This window comes from Sarcophilus harrisii, chromosome 1 (genome assembly GCF_902635505.1).
Source record: "Sarcophilus harrisii chromosome 1, mSarHar1.11, whole genome shotgun sequence".
In the NCBI taxonomy this organism is placed as follows: Eukaryota; Metazoa; Chordata; class Mammalia; order Dasyuromorphia; family Dasyuridae; genus Sarcophilus; species Sarcophilus harrisii.
In genome coordinates this window covers 210,971,973-210,986,031 of record NC_045426.1, presented here as the reverse complement: position 1 = coordinate 210,986,031, position 14,059 = coordinate 210,971,973, and the positions used below count along the sequence as shown (strand labels likewise).

At 34.1% G+C, this 14,059-nt stretch overlaps 1 protein-coding gene across 11 annotated transcripts in view; it reads right to left on the bottom strand.

Moving 5' to 3' along the window:
* LOC100919846 (solute carrier organic anion transporter family member 4C1-like) overlaps nt 1-14,059 on the bottom strand; it is a 176,964-nt gene that overhangs the window by 62,510 nt on the left and 100,395 nt on the right. For all 11 annotated transcript variants that reach the window (XR_004234240.1, XR_004234241.1, XR_004234247.1 and 8 more), the window contains one exon: nt 10,833-10,986. Coding sequence is in view for 6 of the 11 variants with exons in the window: in XM_031968956.1 (XP_031824816.1) it covers nt 10,833-10,986 (154 nt within the window). In the remaining 5 variants the exon portion in view is untranslated. The remainder of the gene's footprint in view (nt 1-10,832; nt 10,987-14,059) is intronic.

Below are 14,059 nucleotides of genomic sequence, written 5' to 3'. Positions count from 1 at the left end.
TGGTTTGACCTGAAGAATCAAACTTTTCAATACCAGGGTATACATTTATTTTTAAATCAGATATATCCTGTCCTCCTTCTTTAGCTTTAATTAGTACCTTTTATAATCTTGTCATAGGCTGCTTCATAGCTGGTGCTGATTGTGTTACTGCCCCTCCCCCTCCTCCTTCTTCCTTCACTCACGAAAGGTTAATTGAGGGGAGTAGGTCAGGAGATGGGCTCCTGCTATGAAGCACTACACTCCTTAATTCCATCAGAATTGTAGTTAACTTCTTTCTAGTCTAATTCTTCATGCTTTTCACTTAGTATCCTCCCCCTCCTGTACTTTCTTTTTTTCCCTTATTCTAATACTTATATAATTCTTTAAAGCTAACTGTATTAAGTTATATGTATAAAATGTTTCTTTAGGGATCAAATTAGGACCATTATCATTGTAATATTCCTATAGCTGCTCTCCTACTAATTTCCACTCGCGTGGATCTAATTCTTTTTCCTTAGAGAACCAAGGAGATAAGTATTTTAATATTTTGAAGAGTTCAATGATCTGCATCCAAGTTGGGCACCAAAATGTAATGTTCTTGGTTGGTTTTCTGGAGGTCTTGGAGCAGCCTTCCTTTCAGCAGATTAATCACCACAAGAATAGCCAGGTGTTAAAGTCCAAATCCTTTATTATCTCCTTCACAATGTTAAAGTCCAAATCCTTTATTATCATCTCCTTCACAATCTAGTTTCCTTGCCTGGGGCCCGAGCTAGCTTTCTTAGAGGCCTTCCAGAGTCTTGATTTCAGTGGAGAAGTGCAGGAGGCCAGGCCAGCCACCACGAGGCTGATGAAGATGGAACTGAAACTCTCTGAGTCCAAGGCCTTATGCTTCAGGCTCCAGCCACCACAAAGGTGGACAATGGAATGAATGTGTCTCTGGGTCCCTTCCAAGTCTGTGTCTGACCCTTCTGAGTCTGCCTCTGGCTCTGAGTCCCAGCTTATATGCTCTACACTGACTATAAACTAATCATTATATCACTAGGAAACCATTATTTGTTGTAAGATTAGATCAATCATACTGAACTTAGAGAACTATTAATCACCATGCTAAACTAGATAACCATTGTATCATCAATTCTACTGACTTAACACCTTGTAAGAGAATCCTTGTTTCAGAGTTCTGGCCCATAACAGATCAGTGATATTGATTTTTTTTAATACTTAAAAAATACAGTTTGTTATGTAGTATGTCTCTCAGGGAGGGGAAGGGACACTTGGGATAAAAACAGTGATATAAAAAATAAAAATATCAATAAAAACTTATTTTAAAAATGTTTCTACTCACCCTTTAATTGTGATCTCTTCCTTTCTCTCTGTTTCTCTTTTTATTTTCTCTCTCTACCCATCCCCCCATCTCTCTCCTTCCTCATAAGCCAAAGTACTCAACCTTGAAGATCAACACTGTGACATAATTGCAGAATTACTGTTCTTTCAGGAAACATGAGAAAAAGACTAAATTTGGAAAATAATATAGAAAACTTCTCAGACATTGGACAAATGAATAGAATCAACTGAATGCTGGCAGTGAGGAAGCTCAAGTTTAATAAATCCAGGAATGTAGCTACTGAGTTCCAGAACTGTTCTGTTTTTCACTATGTTATCTATATCACCATTTTCCTTTCCCTTTTTTTCTTCCCTCCAAACAGACATATATTGGAACCCAGGACTCTATTCTTGAGACATAGGCTTCTGATAGGTAAACGCTCACATTATTTTATTGGAACCAGGTCTCCCACTATTTCCCAGCAATTATACTAACACTATATCACTTAAGTCCTTTTTTTAAAAAAAAAATTATTTAGCAAAAACAGAAGAAAAACAGAAAAGAAATACAAAACAAAATAAAATAAAACAAGAATACACCGTCACATGACCTAAGTAGATAAGGAAGGATTCAAAATATATTAAAAAGAATTACCAGTTTAATAAATTATATAGATTAGAAAAAATTGTATTCATGAATGTCCATCTCCTTATTAATTGTTCTTTTGTTCTTTGCGGCACATCATTTTTTAGTTTCTTTTTTTCCCCCTTTCATCCCCCTCCCCACTTCCCACCAATGGGCTATAGTTAATTAAGGATATATTTATATATACATATATAGATATATACATACACATAAACATACACACTCACAGAACCCACTCTGCTCCCCTATTTTTTCTATCTTTGCTCTTTCCTTTAATTCGGCTCCTAACTTGCCTTGCTATTACTTCCTTCTACTCATGGATCCCTTCCTTGTCTTCTTTGAATATCCTTTACTTCCCCTTCTGCCCATCTTTCCCCCCTTATTTCTTTATGGATTTTGGATGGTGCTATATCTTTTATGGTATATGTGTAGTGTTGTCTATTTAACCCATTCCGAAATGTGAACAGGCTTTTTGCAGAACTCTTAAGCTCTCCTACCCCCTCTAAGCCTCTTCACTCTGCCCCAATCTTTCTTTTGAGTTACCCTATTGCTGATGTCTAAGCATATAGCATACATTTCCCATGTAAAAAAAAATAAGCAATTGTCCATGTTCTTTGAAATTAATCTTTGACACTCACATATATATATATATATATATATATATATATATATATATTTTTTTTTTTTTTTTTTTGCTGAGGCAATTGAGGTTAAGTGACTTGCCCAGGGTCACACAGCCAGGACATGTTAAGTGTCTGAGGCCAAATTTGAACTCAGGTCCTCCTAACTCCAGAATTGATACTTTATCCAATGCACCACCTAGCTGCCCCTGGCTCTTATATGTTATATTTTCTATTGAATCCAGATTTAGTTTGATAAAAAGTCCTGAAAATCTGCAAGTTTGTTGAATGTCCATTTTTGGATAATTATGGATAATTTTGCAGGATATGATATTTTTGGCCACAGGCCTAGTTCTTTTGATTGTTAGTAGAAATGATTCCAGGACCTGAGGTCTTTTATTGTGGCTGCTGCTAAATCCTGTACAATTAATTCTAATTGCAGCTCTAGCACATTAAAAAAAATTTTTTTCTTTTTTCTTGTAAAAATTTCTCTTTGATCTGGGGTTTTTGAAATTTGGTAATAATATTCCTGTGTGTTTTCCACAAATAATCTACTTATGGTGGTGATTGGTGGTTTTTTCCTATTTCTATTTTTCTCTCATATTCTAACAATCCAGGAAAATTTTCTTGGATAATTTCTTGCATTATTGTGTCAAGGTTCTTTTTTTGGTCACAATTGTCAGATAGTCCAATTATTTTTATATTTTCTCTTCTTGATTTGTTCTCTAGATATGTTGTTTTTAAAAATAAGATGTTTCACATTCTGTTCTATTTTTTTCATTCTTTATAATTTTTTTTAGTTCTTCATCTCTCATAGCTTCATTGGCTTCCCCTTGCCCAGTGCTAATTTTCAAAGAATTATTTTCATCTTTGAGAATCTGTATCTCCTTTTCTAGTTATTTTTTTTTCATAATCTTCTTGGTGTTTTATGGGATGCTATTTATTTATTTTTAGTTTTTCCTCAATATATATCATTTAAAAATTCTTTTCCAATTTTTCTATAAATTCTCTCTGGGCAGGGAACCCATAACCATTATTCTTTGGGGTAGAAGCAGCTTTTTTTTTACTTCAGTTTTCTTCTCTGAAAATGAACCCCGGTCTTCTTTGTTCCCATAGTAAGTTTCACCATGGTTGGGGTCTTCTTTGCCAATTTAATATTATTATTGTTATTTTAATAAGGGCTATTACTGTAAGCTCCTCTAATCATGGAATGGGGAAATAGTGTCTCTAGCTTCACTTCAGCTCTCCCCTCTGACCTGTAACTCCAAACCAAGAGCTTCCCCTCACCCCCCTTGCAAGTGTCTCCATAGTCAGCAGCTTCCCTGTTCCACTGCTTTTGCCCTTACAGGTATGCTGGCTCCTTCCTCACCAGGGCCACATCTCTGCAGCACAGATGGGCCTGTTATTCCTAATCATCCAAGATCCACTCAAGTCTTCCCAGACTCAGACCCTAAAATTCATACACAGTCCAAGAAGTGAAAGTTTCTGTGGTTCTTGCTGAGGCTTCAGTCACACCCAGTTCCCCACTTGGGTTTCTGCAGAGTTAGGCCAGAGGTGTCTGTACTTCACACTGGCTAATGCCTGGTTTGGAGTCTTTCTTTGGATCTTCTTGGGTTGTCCCAGGAAGACCCCTGTTCTGCCCCAAGTCTAGATTTTTCATTGCTCTATATTTGCCCCGAGGCACAAATTGGTTCTGTTTGTGGGGAAAATTTGGAGAGTTTGGAATTTACTCACCTATTCCATCTTCTTTCTGGAATCTTTTCTTCTCATTTCTCTTTTACCATCCCCAGGTAACACACAGTCTTCCTCATTAAAGTGAAAACTCCTGAAGGCAAATACTGTTTTATTTGCTTGCATTTATATCTTAAGCACTTAGCATTGCCTTTACTAAGTGCTCAAGAAAAGTTCTTTCTAAGAGTGGCAGAGAATTAACAACATTTATGAGATGTTCAAGTAGTTCTTTATCCATACAACTTTGGCACTTGATACAATTGAAGAAGAGAAGAGGTAAGAGATCTGACTAAAGCCAAAGTCAAAGTCTGATTTTTCTTTTAGAGAATATCTTCTCATAAAGTTCAGCTAGAATTTCACACTCCAATTTCTGGAATTAATTCTTTCTCAATAAGATTGATTATCTTAGAGACAATCCTTAGGGATGTAGCCTAATTTTCTTACTTTGCCTGAATATGATTTTTACATTTCATCACTATAATTCAAAGGTCCATTAGCATTTAGTTCAAGGCCTATAAGTGATTGAGTGAGGTATGTTCTCTTGTAGTTAAGGTATCTAGGCTGAAATGGGGTATGATAATTTAGCCCAATTCTTATATATTAACATAAATGCTTTTTATATAAATGAAGGATGACAAATAATTCAAGAGATATTGTTTGTTTGTGGTTATTATTTAAATTAATTTTATAGTAATCACATAATAAAATTTTATAACTAGAAAAAATAGTAACAATTCATTTGGAGGCACAAAAAGCCTAGACATAATGAAAAAAAAATGTACAAAAGAAGGTAGCCTATTTCAAAGAATATTACAAAACAGTAATAATATCCTTTTTGGTACTGGTTTTATCAATAGAAACATAAATAAAACAGATTAGATAACCAAAGCCCAAAAGAAATCAAACACAGTAGTTTACTAAACCTAAGAATACAAAACCATTGTGAGAAGGATTCCCTATCAATAAGAAGTCCTGGGGAAAGTTGGAATTAGCTTAATAGAAAATAGTATTAAGTCTAGCATCTATACCAAATAATGAACTCCAAATGGATAAGCTACCTAAATGAAAAAGTAATAGGTGAATGAAAGGTCCCTTTCAGGTATATAGTAGAAGAGAACCAGTAATGAAACAAAGACATCATAAAAGACAAAATAAACTATTTTGATTATTTATAAGAGGCACTCTGATATAAGTGGATAAAGAGCTGTTATCAGAGTCAGGGAGATCTGGGTTCAAGTTCCAAGCTCTGACACATACTGATTCTGTCTCTATGCAAATCACTTAATTCCTAAGGGCTTCAGGAGATTCTTGAAATATATTTATAAACTGCATGATAACAAAGAGATATAATTATCAACTCATCAATAAGTATTTATTTAATATATATTATTTGTTATGCACTACATATGTGCTAGGTGCTAGCCATATAAAGATAAAATGAAAATAAGTCTTTGTCCTCCAGAAACTTATATTATAATGGGGAAGGAATCATCTACATATTTATAGATATATACAACATACATACAAAGCAGAAGTAAGAAAAACTAAGGTGGGAATTTTGAGGGACAAAAGTATTATTAGTTGGGGGATAAAGAAATATCTCAAAGAAAAGAAAATGCTTGAGGCTAAATATTTAAGGAGACCAGAGCTACCAACTGGTGAGGTAAGAAGGGAGAACACTGTAGGAATGAAGAAAAGCAGATGCATTTATATCTTGTATGTCTTGTATGAGGAACTGCAAGAAATCCAGTATGGATGGAAGAGAGTGTGGAGGGAAATAATATGAAATCTGAAAATGATATGAATGAAGTCTGATGTGATAACTGGGTTAGCAGAAAAAAGTTGGATAGTAAGAGCCATAAAGATGAAAATGAAAGAAATTGGTAAATTTTTCACTTCCCTCCTTGAGACTGCACCTTTATGTCTCTAGGAACTTGATCATAATGAACCTCACCATCCTGAGAAATGGCACCAGATGTAGTACTCTCACCATTTCTGTATCCTCGATAGTGGAGGGATGAGCTGCACTCGAACTTTATGTAAGGAGACTGCCAGTCATCTCTTCATTTCCTTTAGAGCTGCATTCTTCTGGATGTCATCATGCTCTTTTCATCTTCCTTTTATGTGCTGCCTTCTTTCAACAGATTGTGAGCTCATTAAGAATGGTGAAAATCTTTCTTTTTTCTTATTTATATCCTCAGTGTTCAACACACATCTGGCATACACCAGATACTTAACAAATATCTAATGACTGAATACTTGAATATGTGGTATAAGTGAGATGAAATTAAGGATGGCACTAAGATTTTGAACCTGCGTGAATGGCAAGATTGTGACATTCTTGACAAAGGAAAGTTTGGAAGATGGGTAGATTTAGGAGGAAAGATACCAAGTTTCAAATTTAGACATATTTCAATTGTCCATTAGTCAGTTAGTGAGGTAGGACTAAAAGTCACAAGTATTCCACAAGGAATACTAAATAATGCTAGAAATAAAAGGAATAAAGAGAAGGTAGGTGGCGCAGTGGATAGAGCACCAGCCCTGAAGTCAGGAGGACCTGAGTTCAAATCTGATCTCAGACACTTAACTGCCTGTATGACCCTGGGCAAGTCATTAACCCCAATTGCCTCAGCAAAAGAGAAAAAAAATGAAATAAAATAAATCAACTATAGCAATATAATAATAAGATCCATGGGAGATGATGAGATATCATATAAGAATGTATTTAAAAACATTCTCAGTATGGATCCATTAGCTTTAGCAGGTCTGACTCATCACTCTACCCAAGGGTTCCTGATACAAAAAAAGAGAACTTCTGATCTAGAATGACAGTGTGGTCAACAGTATCAAATGATATAGAGAGTTGAGGAAGAATAAGACTGAAAAAAAGCCATTAGATTGGAAATTAGAAATTATACTTAACAGTAGAGAAACAATTTCAGTTGAATAATAAGGCCAGAAATCAGATACCTGAAGATTTAGAAAAAAAACAAGGAGTAAAGAGCACGAATACACTGAGTATGATGAGTTTGCCTGAGAAAGGGAGGATGCATATAGGATAATACCTAATGAGGATGGGATCTATGAACCTGTGAGGGTTTTTAAAAAATTTAGAAAACAAGGCTGTATTTGCAGAGACATTAAGACATCAATGGGTAGGGAGGTTCTTAAAATTAGAGAGATGTGATGAAAGTAGTAGCAATATGATGGGGGGGAAACATATTCAAAGGTGTTAGTAGAAAGGTTACCTCTAATGAAGACAGGAACTACCTCTTCATTGGAGAAAATAATAAAGGAAGAGATAATGATGAAATCAAAGAGAATGATATTGAGGAAAAGAGGAGTTCAGAGTAAATGGTATCAATTTTCTCAGTAAAGTATAAAGTCCTCTCATGAGTGAGTAAGGATGTTTATAAGGAGTTTGAGAAAATGAAACAGCCAAAGTAGAAAATGGGATAGAAAAATCCATTTGAGAGGAAGAAAGGGATTGCTTTGAAATACTTCTACAATCCAGTTGAGAATGGATCACATAACTTTAGTGGACCAACTCAGAAAGATGGTGTGACTATTTAGTAGGACATGAAAAGGAGCAAATGCAGATGGTGGGTATAATCCACCACTGGGGTTTGTCAAAAGGTGACTATTAACAGAATGAAAAGCAACAGTACAAGATAGTATAGAGTTACCATAATTAACAGGTGATCGAAGCAGGGAGGAAGTTCAGCATGGGGGATATTCAAGAGGTAACCAGGAAATAAAATAAGGCCTTATTGGAGCAGATCTACTTAATAATAATGATTATCAATATAGTGAGGCCCCAGGGTGGCAGTTAGAAATGAGAGTTAAAACTTCCAGGGCATGGTCTCTGGTCTGGGCAACAAGGTATGTAGAGAGGAGATGAACAGGGAGTAAAGTAAATGATCTGAGAATTTAAGAAAAAAATAAAAGGCAGTAAAATTTAAAATTGCATTAAGAGGGGTAACAGTGTCAGAGTGACAGATGAGACAGTCATTGTGTCTCATCAGACAACATATGAAGTTATGTTTTTAACTGTTTTCTAGGGAGAGCACTGTGTTATAAACATCAAAATATTTATAATACAGAATACTTATTTGACTCTAGAGAAAAGAACTAAGAGCAATGGATAGAAATTGCAGAAAGGCAAATTGAAGCTATTCAAAACTACAAGAGGCTATCTTGGTAGTAATGGAGGTCTTTAAGCAATGGCTAGATAACTAGTTAAGTGTGTTTAGAGGGGATTCTATTTCATATAAGGGTTAAACAAAAGAGATATTGAGATCCTATGATCCAAAACTCTTTGCAATCTGGCTTGTAACTTCAGTACTACACTAAAATTGTTCCTTCTGAGATAACCAAAGATTTCTTAACTGCCTTTCTCAGTCATCTCATATATATATATATATATATATATATAGTCATACAAACCACTCTTTCTTGGTAGATATACTTTTAGAGAGAGAAGAATAAAAAGATTCCCTTGCAATAAGGGCTGAATTAAAGTTAGATCACACCAATGTATGCATTAGTTTTGTTTGTACAAAAACTTTTCAGTTTGGTATAATCGAAATTTTCTATTTTGTGATCAGTAATGATCTCTAGTTCTTCTTTGGTCATAAATTCCTTCCCCTTCCACAGGTCTGAGAGGTAAACTATCCTGTGTTCCTCTAATTTATTAATAATTTCATTCTTTATGCCTAGGTCATGAACCCATTTTGACCTTATCTTGGTGTACAGTGTTAAGTGTGGATCAATGCCTAGTTTCTGCCATATTAGGTTCCAATTTTCCCAGCAATTTTTGTCAAACAGTAAGTTCTTATCCCAAAAGTTGGGGTCTTTGGGTTTGTCAAAGACTAGGTTGCTATAGTTGTCGACTGTTTTGTCCCTTGAACTAAACCTATTCCACTGATCAACTAATCTATTCCTTAGCCAATACCAAATGGTTTTGAGTTGGAGAAGGCAGATGGTAGGAGAAATGCAGAATTGAGGTATTTGAGAGCACAGAACAATGTAGTGTAGAACTGACTAACTAGAGGATCAGGATTAGAGGGACAAACAAAGTTGGACTAGGGGTAATAACCTTAGAATGTACCAAGGAATGGAGGTAATTGGAAGTATCAGTGAATTGGAAGTATAAATGAATAATTATCCATTTTGTGCACCATAACCTGGTTCTTCCCCCAGTCTCTATCCTGGACCCTCTTTTGTCCTCTCCTATCCCTTAATTTCTTTCCTTTTTCATTTATTTTCTCTTCCTTATAATCTCAAAATGATTTCATAAGTTTTTATGAGTTCGATCATTTCAGTTCATATGACTCCAAATCTTATATATGCATTCTCTATTTCTCCCCTAGCTTTAGACCCATATTAAACATTTACCTGCTTGGATGGATAATTCTACTTGGATGCACTGTAGATATTTCAAACTCAAAAATTCCCAAATGGAATTAATTTCCATGCCCCATCCACACATTCTTCTTAACTAACATCTCCTCCAAACTTCTTGATTTCTATTTAGAGCACTCCTAAAGTCACCCAACTTTATCAACCTTAGAATTATGCTTGACATTTTGCTCTGCTTTACTACCTACATAAAATCACTTATCTGGATTTGTCAGAAATTCCACAAAATTCCTCACAACTATTCCTTTTTTTTTCTAGTCAGAGAGCCAATACTAACATTCAAACAATGGAATCCTTCCTTCAATCTCTCTTATCTCCAAATCATTCTCCATCAGCTGTCAAAAAATCTCTGAGAGAGAACTGATAATGACACTTCCTGCTTAAAATTTTTCAGTGGTTCTAGAAAAATTTTACCTGGGGAGTTATGAAGATTGTATTAGATCTTAGAGACATAAGGAATCAAATCAAATTTTGTTATCTCTTTCTTTATATCTCTCATTTTCCCTTATCTTAACTTACTACCTAGTTGCAAGCCATCATTATCTTTTAATTAGGTGATCTCCCTGCCTCAGATTTGTCCCTAATCCAATTTTTCCTACTCTCTCTCTCTCTCTCTCTTTCTCTCTATCCACAAGATCAAACATAAACTTCTCTACCATGCCTCTAAATCTCTCTCTAATAATTGACACTTTTTAGTTTTCTTCAATTCTCAGCTAAAATTCTACTTTCCACAGGAAGCTTTTCCTGATTCCACTTCATGCTAGTATCAAGTCTCCCTCTATTGATTATCTCCAATTTATCTTACATACATCTTGTAGTTGGTTTGCATGCAGTCTCCCCCATTAGACTATAAAATACTTCAGAAGAGGAGCTGTCTTTTAGCTTTCTTTATATTCCCATTGCCTGGTACATAAAAAAATGCTTGTAGACTGATTGCTATTAATTTTCCTGGGCTAAAATGTTGAAAACCTGATGACAAGAAAATCACCACATCTTAAAAAAACTAATCAAAATAGATGTCCACATAAATTTGGTAGATTCCAAGTACTAGAAATATCCCGAAAAGACAGGTTCCTCATTGATGCTGAAGAAATATTTTAAAAATGAATTACCTTTTGATGATCTATTGTATTTGAAGACGTACAACCTGCAATGCAGGGAGAGAAATACTGGAGACTGTCTCTTCCACAGACAGGATAATAATATGAGCGAGAACAATAACACCTCAAATTACAAGAGGCTGTGATGTTTCCTATGCTTTCTGCTCTGTAAGAAACAAATTGAATCTCTGTTTTATAAGTTAATGGTCACTTTAAAATGTAGGTGTCCATCTAAAAATGAGATCACTACAGAACAGTCATGCTTACAGGACATATAGTTTACTGTAAGAAGTTCTACTAATAAGCTTGACATTACTCTAAAGAAAAAAAAATATTTGTTTACATTTTACTTACTAGATATATATATGTAATATATATATATATATTTATTAATAAAAAGAGTTGCATAATTAGGCTGTAATATGGTATAGTAGAAAAGGCACTGGCTCTGAAGTTAAAAAGACAAATTCAAATTTCATCTCTATGATTATAACCTATATAACTTTGGCAAAGCTATTTAACTTCTCTGTACTTCAGTTTTTAGTTATAAAATAAGAGGTTGGATTAGATGGCCTCTTAGGTAACTTCTGATTTTAGATCTATCATCCTCTGATTGAATTTATAATCAATCAATCAATCAATGAAGAAGAATTAATAAAGCATCTACTATGTGCCAGGCACTATGGTAAGTTATAGGGATAGAAAAACAAAAGGGAAATAACCCTTGAATTGAAGGGACTTATATTCTAATAGAGTGATAATGTTATGTTGTTTGGGAATATATAAAATAGATAAAAGGGAACCTTGAGGGACAGTTATTACAAATGGTTTATCATGTGTAGGGGGAGGGAACCAAGAAGCGTTTTATGTTGAAATTTGGCTTGAACTGAGTCTTGAAAAACAGAGAAAGATATCCTAGGCATAGTGTAAAAAGACACAGGAATGGGAGGTCAAACAAAAGAACACTTTGTCTAAACTACTGAGCATGAGTAGGACTCATTTTGAGTGTCTGTGGAGAAGAGAAGAGGAAGAGAAGAGAAGAGGAAGAGAAGAGAAGAGGAAGAAAAGAGAAGAGGAAGTGAAGAGAAAGAGACAGAGAGAGAGAGAGAGAGAGAGAGAGAGAGAGAGAGAGAGAGAGAAGGGGAGGGAAAAAGAGAGAGGGAGGGGGGAGGGGGGAAAAGGGAGGGAATAGTGAGGGAGGGAAGTAAAATAAGGCTTCAAAGGTAGTTAAGAGTCATATTGTGGAGAGTTTTAAATAGCAAAGAATAGATTTTATATTTTATTCTAAAGATAATAAGGAAACATAAAATTTTATTGAGTATGGGGGTGACAATAATCATTTTGTACTTTCAGAAAATCACTTTGGCAACTATATGGAAAGAGACTACATCAATACTCCAGATGAGACTTGATTATGTTACTGGAGAGAAGTATATGACAACCTGTAGAGGTAGAAATAAGATCTGGTAACTGATTGGATTGTGAGTTGATTGTAAGTGAGGAGTGAAAAAGGATAATCACAAGGTTGCTAATCTGAGTGAATGAAACAATGGTATTATCCTTAATAGAATAATCAAATTTAAATGAGATGTGGATTTTGGGAATAAGTTCTGTTTTAAACATTTTTAGTTTGATATATAGTTTGAGTTCAGCCAGTTCAAAATTTCCACCAGCTATTCTGGATGTATAACTAGAGCTTACGTCAAAGAATAAGTTTGAATATATAGATCTGGGAATCATCAGCATAGAGTGGACAGTTAAGATCTTATGAGGGAGAGGACAGTTAAGATCTTATGAGGCTGTCAAGTAAGAAAATATCAATAAAGGAGAGATAATGGTAGAGCCTTGGGATAGAGCCATAGTAAGGAAATATATGTACATATCATGATCTAGGAAAAAAGACTGAAAAATTGTGATCAGATAAGTAGGAGAAGAACCAAGAATATACAATGTCATAAGAATCTAGAGAGCAGATACATATCATATTGTCTGAAGCCTCACAAATTAACATTTCTATAGAAAAAGAGGGAAGGGAAAATATAGGATGAAATCTATTAATTAACAATATAGAAACTAGGCAAGAAGTTTTATCCCCTGAAGAATTCAAGAATGAAGAAGGAAAAGTATGTGAAAGAAGAGGTCAAAGTAAAAGAAAAAATCCTGGAAAACTACATTGCAAAATGAAAGTTATTGAAAATAAGAAATTAGTAAGTAGTAGGGAAAGGGAAATCTGAATTATACATTTAAATGGGTAGGAAAATAGAAAAATCAAAAAAGAGGGAGAAAAAGATAAAAAATAGAAAGAAAAAACAAACAACTTAGGAAAATTCAAAGAATTTGGGAAAAGGAGACAAAACTGAGCAGGGATGTATATACAAAGAACAACTAGTCCCAAACTAGTTTAATCAAAACTAATCTTAGGTACAAAGTACAGACTTAAAAGAAAACAAGGATAAAAAAGAAACAAACAGAATAAAATGCAAGCCTAACATTCATAACTTAATTAATAGATTTAACAATCCAATAAAATGAAAGAGTGGCAAATATATTAGGAAACAAAACCTAAAAATATTCTTTGTATGAGAAATACATCTAAAAACTTAGATAAAGAAAATTAGAGACTAGAACAAAGTCAGTAAGCATTAGTTGATTTCAGAATCACAGTTGTCAGTTGCAAGGAAATGTTATCTTACAAAGAAAAATGCTCAGTATGAAGAGATTTAAATTGGAAAAATAGAACAACTGGTTTCATTTAAGAGAACGACATCTAAATTCATAAAGGAAAAGTTAACTACAGTGCACAAAAAAGGAATAATTAAAAATGTAAATATTAATATTACTCTTTAGTGCTAGATGAAGCTAACAAAGATGAACAGAAAGGAAAAAAATAAAACATTTAAATAAACTGAGAACTTATGGAAAGTTGAAAGACTTGTGGAATTTTCTGAATATGAACTTTAAAGAAAATAGATCATTTTTAGCCCAATTTATATTTCATAGTACCATATGTTATTATCGCAAAAAGAGACTATATGGCAGGCACTAGAGAAAAATTATATATAAATGTAGAAAAACACAATCTTTTACAGATCAATAATGTAATAAAACAAGGAATATGAATTATATAAACTATAGACCTAAATGGCAAATTAATAAAAACATCCTAAAATATAGTCAAAGGTTAAATAATAATGTTAACTATATGAAAGAGATAAGACAACATAAAAAATTGGGTACAC